This window comes from Myxine glutinosa, chromosome 6 (genome assembly GCF_964187855.1).
Source record: "Myxine glutinosa chromosome 6, kmMyxGlut1.1, whole genome shotgun sequence".
NCBI lineage: Eukaryota > Metazoa > Chordata > Myxini > Myxiniformes > Myxinidae > Myxine > Myxine glutinosa.
In genome coordinates this window covers 106,793,024-106,818,373 of record NC_136266.1, presented here as the reverse complement: position 1 = coordinate 106,818,373, position 25,350 = coordinate 106,793,024, and the positions used below count along the sequence as shown (strand labels likewise).

The window sequence follows — 25,350 nt, the reverse complement described above, 5'->3', positions numbered from 1 at the left end:
ACGCTACCAGTCCCTGGTCCGCAGCTCACCAGCGCTCGGACCTCCAGGAGGCCGCCCGACGGTTTGCCCCCGTGCCAACATCCCACCACGGTGACCCCCAGTCCTACGTCCCCCCAGCACTTCGCACAGCGGAGTATGTTTTTGTGCGTCACGACACACATCGGGGGCCACTCCGGCCACCGTACGACCGGCCCTTCCGGGTCCTGCGTCGGGACGACAAGTCGTTCGTCATCGACATCGGCGGCAGGTCGGACCGGATTGCGGTGGACCGCCTCAAGCCGGCGCACGTGGACGTCGACCAACCACCACGGGTGGCCCTTCCGCCTCGGCGAGGCCACCCCCCGTCCACGGTGCCCCCCACTCGACCGCCCACCACCACACCGGACCCCCCCCCCCACGACCCGCCAGGGGTCGCTTCGGCCGGGTCATCAGGACCCCCCTCAAATTGACCCTGCCGGTCGGTGCAAGTCGATTCTGGGGGGGACGTGTGTAGCGGCTACCGCTGGGTTTTCACAATCGCCTTGCACCTATCAAGGACGCGGAGCGATCACCATGCCGGGCTCGTCCAGGACGCCCGGGCAGGCTCCCTCTCACCTTTCCTGGGCAAACGCTCCGGGATAATGCGTGTATATATATTGCTGCCCGATAAACGGGCTTTTCAGAGTACCTGAGTGTTTTGTTTGAATAAAGCAACTCGGACGAATTCCAGCTTTTTGTCGCGTCCATTCTTCCGATCGACGTGGGAGCCCGAGCTCCTTCAGGTATATGAGTAGATACAAGATAAATAAACAGCCATGATGGGCCAAAATAACCACATCTTGTGCCTGCTTCCTTGCATGTATCACTTGATGTTTCCATTTTAAAGTCTATTTCTCAAACCTAGAACTCTTCCTGACTTTTTCCTTGAAACATACTCTTTTGTGGAAGAGGATTGGGAGGGTAAGTGGGGGGGAGTTCATAGCTAGGTCGTGGTAAGAATAATAGTATGGACCATGTGATCTTATAGGTTAGATATACTCTTTGTGTAGGTAACAAATAATTTTTTAGAGTAAGTTGTCTTGTTAAATGTGCACTGAGGAGGTAGTAAGCATCCATTCTAAAGCAGATAGGGTAAGATTGGTGTGTAAAACCTCCTGTTTTCAGGCGAGGTTGGGTGAGGATTTGGGCATTTCAAAGGCTACACACTACACACTTTAAAAAAATAACAACACGGACTGTTTGGCTGGCATACCACAGGCCTAGGTGGTGAGGTTGGCTGTGGAGCCTTGGAGAGGGGGGCATACCAGAGCATGCGGCACCACCCACCAGATGCGGGAGCTAATGACAAGACCTACCATCCACAAAGGCAGTCCCAGAGTTAAGGAGGGTCATGACTGTGCAGATCGCATCAGTTGGATTTGCACCATCAGAAGAACAACATCTTTCTCCTTACTTCTGTCTGGCTGCCATCTTCTCACAATCCCTTGCATCCACCGCATCGCTCCTGCTATATTGCCGGTGCCAAGCCACACCAGCCCTGGGCGCCAGTGACCCGTACACCACCAGCTTTGTGCAAGCCCTCGCCTGCCCCTTTGTTTTCTGTGCAAGTCCGGTAATTGACACCATTAGCGGGTTAGGCTTTGTTTCGCTGCTTGTACATAAGTTTGCATGTCCCTCATCCCTACCATTGTCTGTTGACTGCTTGGTTTGTTCCATTCTATTTATTGCGTCTTGTCTACACTTATCCTTGCTATTCATTTGCAAATAAACCCATTCATATTTATAAGAAACGTTTTCACACCTTTTGCATTCGCACGTCTTTCACTGGCGGGTTGGGCTTGTTTGGGTGAACCTCTTGGATTCATAATATCTACTGTATATATATATATATATATATATATATATATATATATATATATATATATATATATGTATATATATATATGTATGTATATATATATATATATATATATATATATATATATATATATATATATATATATATATATATATATATATATATATATACATGTATATATTTTTTTTTTTTTTTTTTTTTTTTTTTTAGAACCTTCATTAGTAAATTTTAGTAAATGTTTCCCTTATAAATGTTCCCCTGTAAATATCCCCATCAATTGGCTTGTTAAAGATCGCACCCGAGTTAGTCCATGTACAACACGTAGCGAACCATAGGACCTCTCCGTAGTTATTTCATTATGATGTGTTTCAGTTAAGGATCTGTTCCCAATAGTTGAATCTGCGTTGCATTAATCAAATAAGATAGGCCCCTTTCAATTCCCCCAATCGTCTCCACAAAGTAACAGTCGGGCGGCGTTCGCTGCTCCTTGCCTTGATTCGGTTGTTGGCCCCAAACCGCCATAACCCATGCGGTCAAGCCGAGGAAGGAGGGGGCGGAGCCACAAGAACAAGGTGTGGCACACCGACGCACCACCAGAGGCGGAGCCAGCGAGCCCCCACCAGCCAACCAGGGCTGACGAAATATCATCACGGGCGTGGCTCTATGAAGCGCGCATTGATTTGGAAGCACGTAAAATAAGCGCCAGCGCGAAGCCTTTTTACGGAGATGAACGAGAATCGACTTGGGTTGGAGACGGCGCGTGGTGAGGTCTGGCTGAGAGAGACGAAGCTGCGTGGAGCCCTTTGACAAGCTGCTTCGAGAAGCCCTACCGCGAGAACGAATACGTGAAGCTGCCGCTGGCTGTTCGCTTCCAGCCCGGAGCATGGACCTGGAGCGGACCTCCCTGCTGTGCCTCTGCCCGAACCTTCCAGCCCTGCTATCCCACACGGACCCTTCTCCTTCTTCCAGTCATTCCTGCCTGCTATTCCCCTTTCGTGTAAGTCTGTTTGTCTGTCCTGGGCGTTGGTAATAGAAGACTGTTTAAGGCTGCCCTGTGTATCTTCTGCTTCTTCGTCCTGTATATTACTTTCGTTTCCTCTTCTTCTTTGGTTTTGTACATAATTAATAAATTACACCTGTTCCTTCTTATTCTTTGGGTTTTCCTCTCATCTGGTCGCTTTAGTGTTTTCCCTGATTGAATACCTGTGGCGCGATTTTGCCCAAACGCTCGGAGTCGGGTTAGTTCGTTGTTAATGGCTCGAGCTGTAGATTGCTAAACCGCTCGGCAAATACCATCTTGTCCGTGGTTCGAGCGATACTTGTCTCCCTGTTTTACGGAGGGATTGGTAAAGGTATTCGGGAGAACACCTTGATCAATAACCCTGACCAATTTCACCCCGCAAAAGAGCATTATAAGTACCAGGACCAGAGACGGCCAGCTTAACAGGCCAAGGGGATTAATCCCCCCCCCCCCCTTGTTAAGGGGAGTGCCGTCTCTGTAATCCGTAACAATATATATATGTATGTATATATATATATATATATATATATATATATATATATATATATATATATATATATATATATATATACAGACTTGGCATTTAATATGGAATTTTTTTTGTGGGGGTGAACTTACTTTTCAAGATGACTTAGAACCAAAAGTTCATTGGAATTATGTTGAAATTATTCTAGATTTTGTTAATGTGACCTTTAAAAGAAACAAAAACCACATTTGACGTTTTGAAGCAAATAAATTGATCCTTGAAAGTGATGGAAACTGATATGGAACTCCATTCACGGACAGTACTGTGTTAAACTTCTGTACGTTTTCCAGAAGTATCTCTTTATTTTGAACATTAGCCAAAAAAAATTTCAACCAAAAGTTAAATCATGACTGGTATTACGGACCGTAAAATTACAGTTCAGTACTTCGTGTAACCCCCACGAGCATTCAGGAGAGCACGGACACGTCGAGGCATGCTGTTCGAGAGATTTGCCAAGGTTTGGACAGGAATCGCTTGCCATGCAGTGACAATAGCCTGCTGCAATTCACGCACAGAGGTTGGCTGCTTGTCCAAGTTGTCGATTTGACACGTTAATTCTGCCCACAAGTTCTCTATCGGATTCATATCCGGGGACATGGCAGGCCACTCCATATGCTCCACACCACGGTAAGCAAGAAAGTGTTGGATCATGAGAGCATGATGAGGCCGTGCATTGTCATCTTGGAAGACAAAGTTTCCTCGAAAGGCTGCACGAGCAAATGGAAGCAATGTTTCTTCCAGAATGGCCTTGTACTTGAACTGGTTCAGGTTTCCATTCAGAACAACCAGGTCAGTTTTGCCCCCTGCATGAAAAGCAGCCCAAACGGTCACCCCACCACCTCCAGCTTGGACTCTTGGCACTATACAATCTTTGTTGTAGGCTTCATGCACTTGTCTGCACACTCAGACGCGGCCATCTTGACGATAGACCAGAAATCTAGACTCGTCACTGAAGATCACGTGATTCCAGTGTCCTGGCTGCCATTGACGGTGCTCTCTGGCTCACCTCAATCGGCGCTGGCTGTGTTGTCTGGTCAGGCGTGGCTTTCTCAGGGGATGCCTGGCACGAGAGCCTGCTCGAACCAGTCGTTGGTTGATTAGCCTTCTGGATACAGGCACATTTGTCAGTTGCTGCCACTCAGCCCGAAGCCGATTAGCTGACTTGGTACGGCCATTGCGGACTAACCGGCGCAGCTGGCGATCATGCCTCCTTGCGGTTCTGCGGGGACGTCCTGGCCTCGGTATTGGAATACGGACACCCCCTCTGAGCATTTCGTTTCAGGATCTTTGACACCTGACCTTGAGTGATACCATACTGCTGAGCAATAGCACGCTGTTTCATGCCGGAATTTCGTAAAGCCACCACTCCATGACAAACAGCATTGTCGAGTTGACGGACCATCTCCAGAGGAAGCGGCAATAACTTTTGTAGACGTGCAGCAGTTGTTTTCCACTAATACAGAATGAAACAACCCTTATATACCCGATTGTGAAGCCAATCGTCAAATGTACCTGTCCTTACATTTTGTCATGCCACCTGTGATTTTATCCTGTTATTGACTTATTGATGCGACAGACAATCAGTGACATGGTTCTTTCAACAAAGACATCACCGAAGGGTAAAAGAAACTCACCAGATTGATATACTGAGTTAAGAAAGTAAACCCAAGTCAAGAAAACTCAGTATATCAATCTGGTGAGTTTCTTTTACACTTTGGTGATTTATTTGTTAAAAAGAACCTTGTCACTGATTGTCTGTCGCAGCAAGAAGTCAATAACAGGATTATATCACAGGTGGCGTGACAAAATGTAAGGACAGGTGCATTTGATGATTGGCTTCACAGTCAGGTATACAAGGGTTGTTGCGTTCTGTATTAGTGGAAAACAACTGCTGCACGTCTCCAAAAGTTATTGCCGCTTCCTCTGGAGATGGTCCGTCAATTCGACAATGCTGTTTGTCATTTAGTGGTGGCTTTACGAAATTCCGACATGAAACAGCGTGCTATTGCTTGGCAGTATGGCACCACTCAAGGTCAGGTGTCAAATATCCTGAAACGAAATGCTCAGAGGGGTGTCCCTACTCCAATACCGAGGCCAGGACGTCCCCGCAGAACCACAAGGAGGGATGATCGCCAGTTGCACCGGTTAGTCTGCAATGGCCGTACCAAGTCAGCTAATCGGCTTAGGGCTGAGTGGCAGCAACTGACAAATGTGCCTGTATCCAGAAGGCTAGTCGACCAATGACTGGTTCAAGCAGGCTATCGTGCCAGGTGTCCCCTGAGAAAGCCACGTCTGACCAGACAACACCGCCAGCGCCGATTGCAGTGGGCCAGGGAGCATCGTCAATGGCAGCCAGTACACTGGAATCACGTGATCTTCAGTGATGAGTCTAGATTTCTGGTCTATCGTCAAGATGGCTGCATCCGAGTGCGCAGACAAGTGCATGAAGCCTACATCGAAGATTGTATAGTGCCAAGAGTCTAAGCTGGAGGTGGTGGGGTGACCGTTTTGGCTGCTTTTCATGCAGGGGGCAAAACTGACCTGGTTGTTCTGAATGGAAACCTGAACCAGTTCAAGCACAGGGCCATTCTGGAAGAAACATTGCTTCCATTTGTTCGTGCAGCCTTTCGAGGAAACTTTGTCTTCCAAGATGACAATGCACGGCCTCATCGTGCTCGCATGATCTAACACTTTCTTGCTGACCGTGGTGTAGAGCATATGGAGTGGCCTGCCATGTCCCCGGATATGAATCCGATAGAGAACGTGTGGGCAGAATTAACGCGTCAAATCGACAACTTGGACCAGCAGCCTGCCTCTGGGCGTGAATTGCAGCAGGCTATTGTAACTGTATGGCAAGTGATTCCTGTCCAAACCTTGGCAAATCTCGTGAACAGCATGCCTCAACGTGTACGTGCTCTCCTGACTGCTCGTGGGGGTTACATGAAGTACTGAACTGTAATTTTACTGTCCGTAATCCCAGTCGTGATTTAACTTTTGGTTTTGTTAAAAAAAAATTTGGCTAATGTGCAAAATAAAGAGATACTTCTGGAAAACGTACAGAAATTTAACACAGTACTGTCCGTGAATTGAGTTCGATATCAGTTTATATCACTTTCAAGGATCAATTTATTTGCTTCGAAATGTCAAATGTGGTTTTTGTTCCTTTTAACGGTCACATTAACAAAATCTAGAATAATTTCAACATAATTCCAATGAACTTTTGGTTCTAAGTCATCTTGAAACGTAAGTTCACCCCCACAAAAAAAATATTCCATATTAAATGCCAAGTCTGTATATGTATGTATATATATGTATATATTTATATATATATAATTATATATATATATATATATGTATATATATATATATATATATATACATATACATACATATATATATGTATATATATATATATATATATATATATATATATATATATATATATATATATATATATATATATATATATATATGTGTATATTGTGTTATCGGAATGGCTTGAGGGGTTAAAGAGGAATCGTTTGTAATATTTATTTCATCGTACATGTTCAGTGTAAGCGTATGTAATAAGTGTATAACAGGCAGGGTCAAGTTTGTTCTCCTCAAGATCCCTTCGTCTTCCCTCCCTAATGTTCGTTTCTAAGCCTCATTTCCATACCTTTGTGTTCCATGTGCCTTTTTCCCATTGTAATCATTGTGTAATTGTGTTTTTCCTTAAATTAAAAGGTATCAGCACAGTTTCCATGTGGCCTCCACGAGTGAGGTAGGCTTTGAGATCCTCCCCATGGGCAGAGACTCTGAGAGGGTGGGGTGATTCCCCCACCCCCGGATCGTGGCCAATGGACAGCTGTGAACAGCCATATTTCCCGCCCTGAGGGGAGTTGATAAAATGCGTAACGAGTGGAGGCTGGCGAGCTTGTCATCCGTCTAGTGGCCATCTCCAGCAGAGCCTCTCCCTGCTCATAACTGCCTCCTGTACCTATCATGACAAAGCCGGGAGATCGCGGGACAGAAAAGCCACCAAGGCCCCATGCCAGCATGTCTCAATAATAATAATAATAATAATAATAATAAAGGAGACTTATATAGCCCCATCAAGCAGAGTAAACTACCCTCATGGCGCTTTACATTATCATGCGAACGCACACACACACAAACATACACACACACAGACACACCTTCACTCTTGCCCTATTCCTCTCCCTCCCCATTCAAAACCCACAGATGTGTACTCCCCCTCCTCCTCCCCTCCCTCCCCCACACATGTACACAGACATACTCTCGATCTCTGTCCCACCTCAAACCAAAGGGAAAACAGGACTTAGACTTTGAAAGACTTGTGAAACAGATAGGTTTTGAGGGAGATTTTAAAGGCAGGAAGAGAGTCAACATGTCGAACAGAGGAAGGCAAGTCATTCCAGAGCAGAGGTGCAGCAAAGGAAAAGGATTTCTCGCCAAACGACTTGGTGCTGGTGCGCGGCGGCTCTAAGATCATAGAGTCGTCGCTTGAACGAAGCCGTCGCCGAGGTTCATAGAGAGTGAGCAAATCGGAGAGATAGTGAGGTCCCGTTCCACACAATGATTTATAACATAGTGTGCAAATTTTGTATTGCACACGAGCAGAGACAGGCAGCCAGTGTAAAGATTCAAGAAGCGGAGTAACATGGTCAGACTTCTTCGCCTTACAGACAAGACGAGCGGCAGAGTTTTGAACCTTTTGTAACTTATCCAAGAGAAACTGAGGGCAGCCAGCATACAAAGAATTACAATAGTCCAGCCTTGAGAGGACAAGGGCACAGACCAGAGTTAGAGCAGCTTGAGGAGTAAGAAAGTGGCGAATGGATGCGATCTTTCGCAGCTGAAAGTATGCTGATTTGCAAGTTTGGAGTACTTGCTTGGAAAATGTCATGTTACAGTCGAAAACCACACCAAGGTTCTTGGCCGACGAAACAAAGTTTACATCGGTTTCACCAACATGAATAGTGGTAGGAAGTGAACATTGTAGAGGACATCTGTGCGATCTTACAATCATAGACTCTGTTTTAGCATCGTTCAGCTGAAGTTTGTTTCGGTCATCCACGCCTTCACGTCGGCAATACAGCCTTCTAACACTTCAACAGTGGGCACGATTTGTTGAATCGTGCTTCCTTTGTACAGCCGATTGTCGTCCGCACAGGCGTGGTGATCAACTGAATGTCTGGCAACAAGATCAAATAGAGGCTGAGTGTACAAAAGAAAGAGGATAGGTCCCAGGACTGAGCCCTGGGGAACGCCAAAGGAAAGCGGAGAAGGGGCTGATTTCTGGCCATTGACAACAACTGTTTGCACTCTATCAGTAAGATAGGACATCAGCCAAGATGTTGGACATCAATACCAACATCAGATTCGAGCAAGACCCACTCAACCCCAGGTTATTTTTGTGTCCTGTCTTCACCCTCTCTCTGTCCTGTTGCCCGTGTAAGAGAGAGAGAATCTTACAATTTAATAACAATTACATCATTGCGCCGTGGGCACGAGAGTTAATTATCTATTCACTTGTTGCCCTGTGAGCGAAGTGCAAAGCGGGGATAAGCATTTGGTGCACTCTATCTGTCTGTCTGTCTGTCTGTGTGTCTGACAGACATTAGTCAGTGTTTGAGGAACTACTAAATTTAAATTGAACCAGAACGGCACTCGGTAGAGAGCATACCTCCGACGGGTGAACAGTTTACGTTTTGTATCCCAGATTAGACCAGAAAATCACAATACAGAATCACATTTAATCGAAATCATCCGTCCACAACTTTTTGAGATATCCTGCTTTTTATCATTTGTGGCTCGATCTCCCAATGGTGAAGAATCACTTTAAAATTCAACTAGCCGGATCCGGATCTTCACCAAAATCTAATCAATTCTCCCTGGTCGCACACCCAACCGGTTCACCAAATTTCGTCCAAATCCGTGTATAACTTTTTGAGATATCTTGTTCACAAATGGACAAACAAACAGACAGGGGTGAAAACATAACCTCCATCCACCTTTGGTGGCGGATGTAATTATATATTTTGAACACTGTAGAACTCGAATCGTAAAATGAATTTGTACACAAACCTGCAGTTATGTAATACTTTGGCTCTGAATTTGGAAAATTGTGTGGAATCTCCTCCCAAGTGAGCATGCACACAGAGGAGTATGGTAATTGCTTCATTATATCTGCCTGTCTGGCAGTCAAACAAAACAGAAATCATTCCAAACAGGAAAGTTGCTGTTTTTAGGGACGTCATAAAGGACACAATCAACAGGCACGAAGAACTAATTTAACGTGTTAAATACGGTGGTGTAAAAGATTGCGCATAAACGCTGGTCAACTTCCGAAGAAAGTTTTTTTTTTTTTCCTTCAGTCCTCAAAACTTTTGTTTTATTTCAATTGAATTACAGTGCATTCAGAAAGTATTCAGACCCCTTCACTTTTTTCACATTTTGTTATGTTGCAGCCTGATACTGAAATCGTTTAAATTCATTTTTTCCCTCGTCAATCTACACTCAATGCCCCATAATGACAAAGAGAAAACAGGATTTTAGAAAGTTTTGCAAATTTATTAAAAAGAAAAAAACTGAATATCACATTGAGATAAGTATTCAGACCCTTTGCTATGACACTTGAAATTTATCTCAGGTGCCTCCCATTTCTCTTGATCATCTTTGAGATGTTTCTACACCTTGATTGGAGTCCACCTGTGATAAATTCAATTGATTGGACATGATTTGGAAAGGCACACACCTGTCTATATAAGGTCTCACAGCTGACAACGCATATCAGAGCAAAAACCAAGCCATGAGGTTGAAGGAACTGCCTGCAGAGCTCAGAGACAGGATTGTGTCGAGGGACAGATCTGGGGAAGCCTCCAAAAAAAATTCTGCTGCATTGAAGGTTCCCAAGAGCACAGTGGCCTCCATAATTCTTAAATGGAAGAAGTTTGGAACAACCAAACAAGACTCTTCCTCGAGCTGGCCACCCGGCCAAACTGAGCAATCGGGGGAGAAGGGCCTTGGTAAGAGAGGTGACCAAGAACCCGATGGTCACTCTGGCTGAGCTCCAGAGATCCTGTGTGATGGGAGAAACTTCCAGCAGGACAACCATCACTGCAACACTGCACCAATCTGGGCTTTATGGCAGAGTGGGCAGACGGAAGCCTCTCCTCAGTGAAAGACACATGAAAGCCCGCTTGGAGTTTGCAAAAAATCACCTAAAGGACCCTCAGACTGAGAAACAAGATTCTGTGGTCTGATGAAACCAAGATTGAACTGTTTGGCCTCAATTCTAAGCGTCATGTCTGGAGGAAACCAGGCACCGCTCATCACCTGCCCAATACCATCCCAACGGTGAAGCATGGTGGTGGCAGCATCATGCTGTGGGGGTGTTTTTCAGCAGCAGGGACTAGGGGGGGGGGGGGGACTGGTCAGGATTGAGAGAGCAATGAACGGAGCAAAGTACAGAAATATCCTTAATGAAAACCTGAAACAGAGCGCTCAAGACCTCAGACTGGGCCGAAGGTTCACCTTCCAACAGGACAATGACCCGAAGCACACAGCCAAGACAACGCAGGAGTGGCTTAGGGACAACCTTGTGAAGTTTCTTGAGTGACCCAGCCAGAGCCCTGACTTGAACCCAATCGAACATCTCTGGCGAGACCTGAAAATGGCTGTCCACCAACGGTCCCCATCCAACCTGACAGAGCTTGAGAGGATCTACAGAGAAGAATGGCAGAAAATCTCCAAATCCAGGTGTGCAAAGCTTGTTGCGTTATACCCAAGAAGACTCGAGGCTGTAATCGCTGCCAAAGGTGCTTCAACTAAGTACTGTGTTAAGGGTCTGAATACTTATGTCAATGTGATATTTCAGTTTTTTTCTTTTTAATAAATTTGCAAAACTTTCTAAAATCCTGTTTTCTCTTTGTCATTATGGGGTATTGAGTGTAGATTGATGAGGGAAAAAATTAATTTGAACGATTGCAGCATAAGGCTGCAACATAACAAAATGTGAAAAAGTGAAGGGGTCTGAATACTTTCTGAATGCACTGTAAATACTTGAACACAAATCGACTTGTTGGTGCTTTCAAACACCTTCAGTTTAGCAGTATTTGGACGAAATATTATGTAATTTTATGAAATCTCGACCAATCAAATTTGCCACCCGTGCTCTCGTTGTTGGGCAATATCGAGATTCTGATAAAATTGTGGCTCGGAGGAAATACAGAATGTGCTCGGAAAGACAAAGCAAGAGTTGGATCGACCCTTCCCATGTCCTTTTTCTCAAGACCGTGTGGGGTAAGGTGTTCCACTAATTCTCTTGTTACCTTCGCCAGAGGAGACGGTATTGCATTTGAGTCCATTTGTCTGTCTGTCTGTTTGTTTGTCTGTTTGTCTGCACAGAATAAATATGATTTTCTCTGCAACCGTTCGTCCGATTGACAGGAAGGTTTCACCATAGGTGAAACTCCACCTGTATAATTTTTTATGATAATGTTGACGTCATAGATCACGTGGTTCGGCCGCCATCTTGGAAAAACCGAAAAACTTTTCACCTCTATATCTCCGAAAGCGCTGAATAGAAAAAATTGGGACATGGCTCATTATAAAGAACTCTCCATGGGGAATAAAATATGTTAATGATGATGTCATAGGTGCCTCCATTATGACGTCATAATTTGACGAGTACAAAACGTCATCTCTCATTACTTTTTTTCTTGTTTTCGTTTATTTCACCAGTCGCATTATTTTCCGTTCTCCCCCACCCCTGTTTATTGATTGTCATAAATCTGTTGTGAATGAGAGATGTTTGTGTGGTCACTGAGGGAACAGAGGCTATATAGCACAATTAAATTGATTAGTGATGTTTGGAAGGATTGATTAAACCTATTTAAACATTTAATTGACCATTTAAACCCATACATGGAAACAATTTGGAACTGGCACACTAATGTGGCATGAGTGACAACCAAACGATCCTCTGACATCGTTTGGCCAAATTTGGGAGGGCAGCTTTGGAATGACAGGTGGTTCTTAAACCACCGACCAGCAGCAAATTATGGGCGGACGTGGCGACCTCTAGTCCCCTACCTGCCCGGCGGTTTGTCAGTCATCTTAGAGACCCCACAACCATTACAAAATGTGTTGGCATGTCAGACGCTCTGTTAACACGGTCGGTGGCTCTGCGCCGGGATCACTTGTCCCAGGAAATGGCCGAACGCTTTCTATCTTCAACTGCACTGCATTCAATGATTGCTCTTTACTGTTCTCCAAATAAGCTGAAATTGATGGCACATATACAGGAGGCAGATGGCTCGAACATGTTTTCTTACCTTTTAAAGGGTTTCTTTGTGATGAATATGGGGGGAAAGGTGGACAAGACAAGCAGTTTGGAACAAACCATGCAAATCAACAGACACAAAGAGGGAGAAGGGAATACACAAACTTATATACAATGATGATAAATACATAAAACCTAACCCATGATAGGCGCCACCGATAACACTTATATAAACATTAAAATTGCAGCCGAGGACATGGTGTAGATGCAGGACTCCCTGCAGCCCGTTTTTGACGCAGGAGCGAGACGATGAGAGCCAGCTATTAAGTGAGCCAATGACAAAGTAAGTCAACGACTAAGTAAACCAAGACGTGCAACCTGAACCAGCCCTTGTAGCCCTCCATCCTTTCTCAAAGCGCTTATTCGTCGTGCTTGTCCTGCATACCGAGAGCTTTGGTCGGTCCTTTCTATCCTCTCAAGGCCCTTCTTTGTGGTCTAGATCCTCCCTGCATTTTCTTCGTGGGGCCAAAAATCATACTGCTCTTGCACTTTCTTGCCATGTTGTGATCATAACTGCCAAGTTTGGTGAATTTCTGCACAGTAACAGCTTAAGAGGATATAGCATGATGGACAGACAGATGGACGAACAGACAGAAAGTTGGAGCCAATGAAGAAAGCGGGTGGATAAAAAGCTAGGGATGAGCAATTTGCCCGATTTTTGTTATTGGAGTTGAACTTGCTTGCATCCCATACTCTCAAATTCTTTCACATGCCTTTTTGAAAACTCCAGGTGTGCTGTCATGTGCCTTTTTCTCAGGAGTGGCTTCCACTCTCCCATAAAGCCTAGATTTGTGGAGGGCTGCACAGACTATTGTCCTTCTGGCAGGTTCTCCCATCTCAGCCAAGGAACTCTGTAATTCTGTCAGAATGATCATTGGGTTCTTGGTCACCTCCTTGACCAAGGTCCTTCTTGCCCGGTTGCTCAGTTTCTTTGGACGGCCAGCTCTAGGAAGAGTCTGGGTAGTTCCATATTCTTTCAATTTCCGAATGATGGAGCTCAAGAAAGCTTGGAGTTAGAAGGTTAACCAGGAGAGGGTTACTGTGCTCTTGGGAACTTTCAACACTCTAGAAATTGTTTTATACCCTTCCCTAGATCTACACCTCCTCACAATTCTACTTTGGAGTTCTACGGACAGTTCCTTGGACTTCATGGTAGAGTTTCTGCTCTGACTATAGTAGTTTCTATTAGTAGTTTATACTAATTAGTAGTTAGTAAATAAATTAGTAGTTAGTAGTTTATACTAAAAACTACTATAGTAGTTTCTCTGACTGGAGTAGTTTCTACTATAGAAAGGTGTGTTTCTTTCTAAATCATGTCCAGTCAATTGAATTTGACTCCAATCAAGTTGTAGAGACATCTCAGGGATGATCATAGGAAATTTGATGCACCTGAGCTCAATTTGGAGTGTGATAGCAATGGGGTTGAATACTTAATTGACTCGACATTTCAGCTTTTCATTTTTAATCATTTTATAAGAATGTCTAAAAAAAATTCAACTTTGAAATTATGGGATATTATTTGTAGATCAGTGACAAAAAAAATCTCAATTAAATCCATCCATGACAGGGAATGATCAGGGATGAAGAGGAAAGCATTTATATGATATTTTACTGCTGCTATTTGTGGCTTCCCCTCCCTCCCCACCCCCGGCCCCCCAACCCCTCATGTTGTGTTGTAGAGGTTTGAATAATGTCAAATTTTCCCATTACACAATGAGTTTACACATGGATTGACGAGCAATATTACATGTGAATTTTATCACATTACATTGATGTTGACTGCCATTTCCCACCCAAATGCTAATTACTCCCGTTATATTTTAATAGGCAATTCATGGATTTTGAAACACAGGTACCACCATTTTAAAGTAAAATCTCTTTGAATAATAGGGTGAAAAAAAACTTTTGATGTTTGTTAAAGAGATCAAGTTTGTATGTATCATTGGAGATTTCAGGAGCATTCAAAACTTCTTGGCTTTCCTTGCATTGCTCTCCACCAGTGGTATCTGAGTGCCCTGCACACCAGCCATGTGCAAGCAGTGTGTTGCAGTGGATGGCTTTCCCTCTTTGATATTCTCCGTTTCAGTACATGTCTTACAGAATAGCTTTCTGGCTCCCATTCAACAACTTTTCGTCGGGAATGGAAATCACCTGCTCCTTTTTTTCTTGACAAAAGCAAGGTTGCTGAAAGAGCAAAGTTAAATTGTCAGTGGGGTAGTGTAGCAACAATTGGGCACATATGGTAAGGGAATAAATAAACAGGAAAGGAAGAGTGAGAGAGATAGGGAGAAATAAAATAATTATATCAGCAAGTAAGGGGGAATGGGAGTACCATAGGAACGGTTAATGGGAGTAATACAGATTATGAGTCGGGATGGAGGATGACATGTCAGGTGGCGTTGCACTGCCTGCTTGAAACTGGAAGGAAGAAAGAATGGCTTCTGAAACAAGGTTCCATAGACATGAAAAGCAAGGAGTTGAGTTGTGCAGTCAGCCTGGACTTGGAAGGTTAACCAGGAGAGGGTTACTGGAAGAACGCGTGCATTCTGGAGTTGTTGCGGAGAGTCGGAGGACTGAGAGAACAACAGGAGCAATATCAGAGAAGAGGTATTGAGAGATCACCAACTTTCCAAAGATGTAAAGTCAACAGACCTTGTGCTTTGGCATCATCGTGGGAAATTGCCAAAGTGTTGAAAGATCCACAAAATCCAGGAGAGACATGTGATACTGGGGGAACAGCCTACAGGGGAGAGTAGTAATCTATTGAGATATGGACAAAGGCCTTGTAGACTGTGACTAGCTCTAATTTTCCAAGGAAAGACTTGAATTGATGAAGAATGCCTAGTCTGACTTTGGAGGCCAGATTTGATATGTGGGTGAATCAGGAGATGTCATTACTGATGGTGAGGCCTAGAAGTTGAAGAGACTGGACCTCTTCCAGTGGTTGACCATGCAAATAGACAGGTTGGTTAGTTTGACGATCCTTCCTGACTGACGGGGTGAGACAGTTAGACAGTGAGATTTGCCATTTTTATGGGCAAAGCCGTTTAGAACAGTGTTTGTCCGTCCGTATGTATGTATGTATGTATGTATGTATGTATGTATGTATGTATGTATGTATGTCCCCTCAAACGTATACCAATCAGAGCTGAGGAATTGGTCACATGACGGGGTGATGTGATTACATCTGATGTCATTATGGCGGTACGGCGGCTGACTCTCCACACTCCGGCATTTTGATTCCAATGTCATTCATGCCAAACATAACGACGAACCTGTCATATATTACAATCTCCATGGTCTACCTTCACGTTTTTCATTCAGTGTGAAACACAAACAAACCGATTGTTGAAGTTATCATCAAATATCAAAAGCATCGGCGTTACGGATCTTCCAACAAAACGGTACGTATAGGCCTTTGGCTTCATGACTCACCTTCGGGCCGCTTCAGACAAATTAAGCCCAAGTTTCTTAATACAGTAGTGTATCGTTTCAGTAGTATCGTTTTCGTAATAGTAATAATAATAATATAGTAAATATGACCATAACACTTTAATCACCATTTTCATGAATACAAAGTTAATGGATTGAAGTGGTGTATGGTTCATGAATCAACGATTAGCGGTGCACGGTACTAACAACTGCGGAAGTAAGGAAAATCGCCTCGGTTTTTTGGTAGCATGTTATTAACCCAACCCTTGTGGGGTATATATATTACAGTAGATCTTCCCTCCTTTCTGTAAGTAAAACATACGTCACGGATGTCGGGATTCCTCCAAATTTCTTTGTTTAATGCTATAAACAGCATTATCTCTGTTAAAAAAGCTAATCATATGTGTTTGTGGTTTATAATATTGTTTAAGCCCGGCTACGCTGCTGTTAGACTTTCGGTCTTGTTTTTCGGACAACTCCACCATATGTATCAAAATATCGCTTCACAGTGAAAGGCAGGCCACAGCAACTTCAATGGAGAGAATCTAACTCTGAACGTATACTTGGAAAGCGTCTTTCAATGCATCCAAAAAGAAAGCTCACTCTTCTCTCCATAAAACAATTGTCTGTCCTTTTCACCCCTCAGCCCAATGGGATAAGGCGTATTGTCGTCACAGGCGTCGTCCGGGTTTTGCGGGCGGGCGTCCGTCAACTTTTGGTTTCCGTCAATTTCAAGGAGAACGACTTGTCCGATTAAATCCATTTGTGCAGTGTGTGTTGGGGTTGAGTAGAGGAAGGTTCCTTTCGAAAATGGGCGCGCTGTGATTTTCAATATGGCCGCCACGGCAGCCATCTTGAAATTGGTTTCCATCGATTTCGAGCAGAACAGCTTGTCTGATTAAATTCATTTTTGCAGTGTGTGTTGGGGTTGAGTAGAGGAAGGTTCCTTTCGAAAATGGGCGCGCTGCGATTTTCAATATGGCCGCCACGGTAGCCATCTTGAAATTGGTTTCTATCAATTTCGAGCAGAACGGCTTGTCTGATTAAATCCATGTTTGCAGTGTCTGTTGGGGTTGACTAGAGGTCGGTGCCTTTCGAAAATGGGCGGGCTGCGATTTTCAATATGGCCGCCACGGCAGCCATCTTGAAATTGGTGTCCGGCAATTTCGAGCAGAACGGCTTGTCCTATTAAATCCATTTTTGCAGTGTGTGTTGGGGTTGAGTAGAGGAAGGTTCATGGGCGCGCTGCGATTTTCAATATAGCCGCCATGGCAGCCATCTTGAAATTGGTTTCTGTCAATTTCAAGCAGAACAGCTTGTCCGATGAAATTGCAGTGTGTGTTGGGGTTGAGTAGAGGAAGGTTCCTTTCGAAAATGGGCGCGCTGCGATTTTCAATATGGCCGTGATGGCAGCCATATTGAAATTGGTTTCCGTCAATTTTGAGCAGAACGGCTTGTCAGATTAAATCCATTTGTGCAGTGTGTGTTGGGGTTGAGTAGAGGAAGGTTCCTTTCGAAAATGGGCGCGCTGTGATTTTCAATATGGCTGCCACGGTAGCCATCTTGAAATTGGTTTCCGTCAATTTCGAGCAGAGCGGCTTGTCCGATTAAATCCATGTTTGCAGTGTGTGTTGGGGTTGAGTAGTGGAAGGTGCCTTTCGAAAATGGGCGCGCTGCGATTTTCAATATGGCCGCCATGGCAGCCATCTTGAAATTGGTTTCCGTCAATTTCGAGCAGAACGGCTTGTCCGATTAAATCCATTTTTTCAGTGTGTGTTGGGGGTTGAGTAGAGGAAGGTTCATGGGCGCGAAATGGATTAATGGGTTCATGGGCGAAAATTTCATTACTTGCAGTTCCTACTCGGTGTACAACTTCGCTTCAAATAACAAATTATCATCAATGCTTCCTTTCACCATGCATGGGCTGAGGGGTTACGCCCGCTTTGCGGTGCTATTTATTACTTAAGTGGTCAGGCTCTTGATGAGTTAGTTGCACTCCCTATAAGTCCTTGGCCCTCAAAATCTAAATAAATTTGACCTTGGCAAACTGGTAACTAAGGCTAGTCGTTGCTTTTTATTTTAGTTGAATCAGAGCCTTCCTTCTTCTGCTGAACCAGAGCCTTCCTTGACAACTCAGAGCTGCTGACCACATTCAAAGCCTTCATCTTCAGTATCATGGAGTATGCCTCCCTAATCTAAGCAGGGCTCCACACATCCACCTGGCCTTGTGGATACTGTGGATACCACACACGACCTGGCCTTTTGAACCAGAGCCTTGTGAGTTGAGTTGTACAGTCAGCCTGAATTGTGATAGTTTAACCAGAAGAGGGTTATTAATATTAATATAAGTTCCTTTACAATGCTGGAGGAGGCTGGTATAGGTCCATCAATCCTATCCGTTGCCAATCTATGGTTGTTTTCCGTGCTCTATCCTTTTTAAATGCTGAGCATCAAACAAGGAAGCAGCACTTATCATCTTTTAAGTCTGACTGGGGGTTCCGTCAATTCCGTCAACCCCCTAGAGCCGACAAGGGTATGATTCGACTGGGGTTTGGACCTCCGACCTTGCACACTCAGAGGAGACATTCTAACGATTACTCCCCCGAGTCAGGTCTCAAGTATTATTGCCATATTAATGGTATATTTTACCATGAAGCTATGATACAGCAGATTTGCCACGAAGTTAATCCAGTGGGATGGGCTGCTGCGATTCAAATGTGGTCTGATAGGAGACCTTCATATTCTTCCATGTGAAGGGTCTTGCACCAGCTGCTCTCTCTCTGTTGTGTTTTGCATATATCACCCTGCAAAGCTGCATTCACCCCTACATTAACCTTTCACTTTTGTCTTCCCAAGTCCAATCTGTCCTCCCACCACTCGTTTGTGTCCATAATTTTCCTATTTCTGGAACCAACCCCTCTATAGCGTGCATTGTTCTTCTTCCCTCCACTCCAAACTATCTACAGGCTGCTACTTCCTGTTTAATCCCAAAACCTTATTTTGTATCTTCCTGCAATTCCTGTTTTGCTGCTTCTGTTTTAATTGTATTCCATCTGTCTTTAGCAAAAAAAAAAAATGCAACGTGGGTAAAATGGTACTCAGGCGAAAATAGTCCAGCATGAATGGCATGAGCGAGTTCAGTCGAAATGGACGAATTATTTAGATTTAGTGATTTTGTGGCCACTCTGCATTTTGTAATTTATGGCCACTCTCCAGATATAGTTGGAGCCTAATTGCCAATGACCCTGGTTTACATTGGTTTCAGGTTTAAATCTCGCTGACGAAGGTATTTTTAAGAATTTGGATTCTATGCACATACAGTATAAATTGAACTTGTGTCAAGGGAATTGTTGTATTCTTTTGGCAGACTATTGATTGTAAGGAGAAGCTAGTTTATGTTACCCACCTTGTCTTTTCGTTTTGTAGTGTCTGGCCAAATTTGCTGATGAGCCCTAAATGCCTTGAGATTCTGATGAGCGTTAAATAACTCAAATGCTGCCTGTAAAACAAAAGGCAATGCTGCCCTTATCCCCTCTTAAATGAATACTGCAGTTTAAAAAAATGTATTGCTCATAAAACAAGATCTTCCCACCTGATTCATAAAACAAGATCTTCCCACCTGATTCATAAAACAATATCTTACCACCTGATTCATAAAACAAGATCTTACCACCTGGTTCATAAAACAAGATCTTACCACCTGATTCATAAAACAAGATCTTACCACCTGATTCATAAAACAAGATCTTACCACCTGATTCATAAGACAAGATCTTACCACCTGATTCATAAAACAAGATCTTACCACCTGATTCATAAAACAAGATCTTACCACCTGATTCATAAAACAAGATCTTACCACCTGATTCATAAAACAAGATCTTACCACCTGATTCATAAAACAAGATCTTACCACCTGATTCATAAAACAAGATCTTACCACCTGATTCATAAAACAAGATCTTACCACCTGATTCATAAAACAAGATCTTACCACCTGATTCATAAAACAAGATCTTACCACCTGGTTCATAAAACAAGATCTTACCACCTGATTCATAAAACAAGATCTTACCACCTGATTCATAAAACAAGATCTTACCACCTGGTTCATAAAACAAGATCTTACCACCTGGTTCATAAAACAAGATCTTACCACCTGATTCATAAAACAAGATCTTACCACCTGATTCATAAAAGAAGATCTTACCACCTGATTCATAAGACAAGATCTTACCACCTGATTCATAAAACAAGATCTTACCACCTGATTCATAAAACAAGATCTTACCACCTGATTCATAAAACAAGATCTTACCCACCTGATTCATAAAACAAGATCTTCCCACCTTATTCATAAAACAAGATCTTACCACCTGATTCATAAAATAAGATCTTCCCACCTGATTCATAAAACAAGATCTTACCCACCTGATTCATAAAACAAGATCTTCCCACCTGATTCATAAAACAAGATCTTCCCACCTGATTCATAAAACAAGATCTTACCACCTGATTCATAAAACAAGATCTTCCAACCTGATTCATAAAACAAGATCTTACCACCTGATTCATAAAATAAGATCTTACCACCTGATTCATAAAACAAGATCTTACCACCTGATTCATAAAACAAGATCTTACCACCTGATTCATAAAACAAGATCTTACCACCTGGTTCATAAAACAAGATCTTACCACCTGATTCATAAAACAAGATCTTCGCACCTGATTCATAAAACAAGATCTTACCACCTAACTTTCAAGGTATGATAACACTAGCATTGAACCCGTCACCTCGCTGACCGTAGTTGAAAAGCATAACTTATTTATGTTACAGTACAGTAATATCGTTCATTGAGCCAATATTTGCATTTTTATTCCAGAAACATTTTGTTTACTGCTAACAACCCAGCGTCAATTTTAGTAAAACAATTCGCCAGAAAACAATTATGATAAATTCGTTTTAATTTTCTCAGGGATCAGATGTTAGGTCGTTTTTTTCAAGTTGCAAAATGCAATTCTCATTGAGTCATGAATAATACACCACCGTAGAGGCATAGGCTAGCTCCAGACATAGCACATAATGATGTCCCAGAGGTAACGCCATCTTACTACACCACCATCCGATGAAATCTGTCATAATGACGACTAGTGTCTGGCATTCAGTCCGTCACCGATGGCCGTCAGAAAGAGTTAAATACAAACACAACAACAACATGCATTTTAAGGCAATTTTCCCTGCTAGAGCGGGGGTTAGCCTTGCGGTCCCCATGACAATCTTCTCCATTTTGCCCTGTTTTCTGCATCTCTCCTTGTTAACCCCCTTGCCCGCATTTCTTCTTCCACCATCTTTAGCCAAGTCTTTATCGGTCTTCCCCGTCCTCTACTTCCTTCTACATTCATTTCCATCACTCTTCTCAACCAGTCACTTTCATCCTTCCTCAACACATGACCAAACCATCTCAACCTGTTCCTCTTCACAGCATCAATCACAGGCAATATTCCCATCATCTTTCGCAATTCATCATTTGTCTTCCTCTCTCTCAACGATACTCCGCACATCCACCGAACCATTCGCATTTCCACCCTTTCCAGCCTTCGTTGCTGCTCTACATTCATGACCCATGTCTCGCTCCCATAAATCATAACACTTCTCACACATGCAGCATACACCTTTCCCTTCAGCTTCAACGACACTCCCCTCCTCATCAGCACGCCACTCAGTTCCCGAAACTTCTTCCATGCACATCTCACTCTAGCAACCGTTGCCGAGTCTGATCCACCTTCTCCATTCAGCATGTCTCCGATGTAGCAAAATGTTTTCATACCTTCCAGCTTCACGCCGTCTCCAAGATCCAACTCAACATTTCCTCCATCTGCAGCTCCCTCTGTGCACACCTTACATTTGAATGTAGCTGCCACACTGGTTAATGACCGTCTCAGACCACTACATTTTTGATGAACCCACTCAGCGCACATTGTACATTGAATGGAGTTCACTTCGACACCCTTCCTGCACACAGCACATGGCCACTTCCCAGTTCTTTCCACCTCACCACATGCTTTACCACTTGCCATCACCTTCGTCTTTCCTATATTCACCTTCAGACCTTTTGTCTCCATACATTCCTTCCACTTGTTCATCTTTTCCTTCAGTCCATCCATACCTTCCACAATCAACACCAGATCATCTGCAGACAACAACTCCCACGGTAAACCCTCCTTTACGTTCTGAGCCAGCACCTCCATCACAGCTACAAATAGTAGTGGACTTAGTACCGACCCCTGATGCACTCCCACCTGCACCTCAAACTCACCACTGTTCCCGTCCTTCGTCCTTACAGCTGTGCGTGCTCTTTTGTACATTGCCATCACTACTCTGATCAACCATTCCTCCACTTCTAACTTCCTCAATGCCCATGTCATTACTTCGCGTGGAACCCTATCGAATGCTTTCTCCAGATCAACAAACCCAAGAAACAACTTCTTCCTCTTCTCCATGTACTTCTCCTGCAACTGCCTCACAATAAAGAGTGCGTCTGTCGTCCCTCTTCCTGGCATAAATCCAAACTGCATTTCGTCGATCTTCACCTTCTTCCTTATCCTCCTCTCCAACACACTTTCCAATACCTTCATTCCATGCTCCAATAACTTTATCGCTCGGTACGAGCCACACTCCAGAGGGTCACCTTTCCCCTTGTATGGAGGGACGAGGGTACTCAGTTCCCAATCCACTGGAATGCGGCCTTCTTTCACCACCAGATTACAGATCTCTGTCATTCTCTTCACACCCCAACTTCCTGCTGCCTTCAACATATCTCCCACAACTCCCGTCGGCCCTCCCGCTTTTCTACTATTCATTGCTTTTATCGCTTCCTCAACTTCCTTCTCAGTTATCTTCTCTGCCGGTCCTAAAACTGGGTTACTCTCTATGTTGCCATCCCATTCATTCTCTGTATTCAACAGTATTTCCATATATCTTTTCCATCTTCCTTTAATTCCATCTGGGTCCACAACGATTTGTCCCACTTCATCCTTCAAGCAACTCACCCCCATCACATCACACCTCTCTTTCGCTATCTGCTTTGCAATCCTGAATACCGCTCTCTGACCCTCTTCTGAATCCAAGCGTTCTCCGAACATTTTCCTACATGCCTCCTGCGCCTTTGCTACCTCTTTATTTGAAGCCTTCTTGGCTGCCTTATAACTTTCATGCTCTGCTGTTTCTGCTCCCGTACCCTTCGCCTTCTGCCACTCCTTGAACTTCGTCCTCTTCTCGTCAATCCTCTTTCCAACTTCATCATCCCACCACCATGTTTCTGAGTGCCTCGCTGGTCCTTTTGTCCATCCACATACCTCACCAACGGCTTCCAACAGACTATCTTTCATTGACATCCAACCACGTTCAGGCTCAACCACATCATCCTCTACCCTACTCAGCCTCTCTTTTAATGCCTCCCTTACTGTCACCTCTTTCAACCTCCACACCTTCATTCTCGGTTGGTACTTCACCCGCCGAGCTCTCCTCGCACCTTTCACCCTTATGTCGCAGACAACCAAGTGGTGCTGTGAAACAGCCTCCTCCCCCGGGATCACCTTTGTGTCCCGGAGGTGCCCCCTATCTCGCCTACGCACCATCAGGTAGTCAACGGTTGTCGTCGACCCACCTGACGTGTATGTAACAAGCTTATTATCCCCTATCTGGAACTGATTATTACAAATCAACAAATCAGCTCCATCAGCAAACTCCAAAATCCTTTCACCTTCTCCATTTCTCACACCATATCCGTAACCCCCATGAACTCCCTCAAAACCGTCCATACTCCTTCCCACATGTCCATTTAGGTCTCCTCCTACCACAACAACTTCCTCATCTTTCACGTTTTCCATCAGCTTCTCTATCGCACACCAGAACTTGTCCTTCTCTTCATCGCTCCGACCAACCTGCGGAGCATATCCCGAGATGACGTTCACCAAGAGCTTTCCAATCATCATTTTCACCATCATCAACCTATCACTCACTCTAGTCACACTCACCACACTGTCTACAAACTCCTCAGAAAACATGACACCAACACCATTCACACCCCCCGGGCACCCTTGCCACACAAACTTGTATTTCAGTCCCTGCCTACCCTTCAGCATTCTCACACCACTTCCCTTCCATGTCGTCTCTTGCACACAACAGATGTCCACTCTTCTTCTGACCAATACTTCCACCACTTCTCCTGATCTCCCTGTCATTGTCCCTACATTCCATGTCCCAAACCTCAGAAACCGATCTCCACTTCGGGCTGTACCCTGCCCATATGTAGTTGTGATTGTCATGGTTCTCTTTTTGAGGCAATGTTTTTATGGCCGGATGCCCTTCCTGACGCCAACCCTCTTTGTCGCCTCTTACGACATGCAGGGATACGGTGTACCTATTCTAACCAGGGTACACACCGGGATAAAGCTTTGAATAAAACCAAACGGGTTTAATCCCGAACAAATAAACGGAGAATGAAATCAATAATAACTATATACAATAAAGTAAAAATAATCCGATAAAAACTAAGGCGTGAAGTCACCAGCACAGACGTGGCGAGGGACACAAAATGGCGACTTATCTCTGCCCTTTCAGATGACACAAGCTTCCCAAGAGAAACCAGCACCCAAAGCATTTTGAACAAAACCGCAATGCTGGTGTCCATGTTGCATTCAGTGCCGAGAAAGAGCTAAATAGAGTCAGATATATGGGTTATGGTGTTCAACTACTGTCAGCGGAGCAACGGGACGGGATGAAGTGCACGTCTGTCGAGGTGAAGCCCAGCGTTGACGTAACGCCGGAATGATGTCCCAGATGTAACGCAGTATTGACATCTCAGCGAAAAGACCGTGACAGACAAAGGGACAGATGCATAAAGAAATCCGTCTACTTTAATTCATGCTGTATATATAAAGATTACCATTCATGTACCTAAGGGTTCACTTTTGTAAGCATTAACACATCCTTCTTCTCCATAGCTGGAAAGACTACAACGAACGAAGAACTTGAAGACATGCTGGAGAGTGGTAACCCCGCCATATTCACTTCCGGGGTAAGCTTCTCTCACAGCAAAATCACAGCTAATAAAATGATCTGAATTTCCTATAATTATTATTTCTATTATTATTTTAAATAATCAAGGTAAAAATGTAGA

General features: G+C 43.9%; 1 protein-coding gene across 1 annotated transcript in view; it reads left to right on the top strand.

The window, feature by feature from the left end:
• LOC137430157 (syntaxin-1A) overlaps positions 1 to 25,350 on the top strand; it is a 124,339-nt gene that overhangs the window by 86,397 nt on the left and 12,592 nt on the right. The window contains exon 7 of the mRNA XM_068120786.2: positions 25,175 to 25,248. Within this exon, the coding sequence (XP_067976887.1) occupies positions 25,175 to 25,248 (74 nt within the window). The remainder of the gene's footprint in view (positions 1 to 25,174; positions 25,249 to 25,350) is intronic.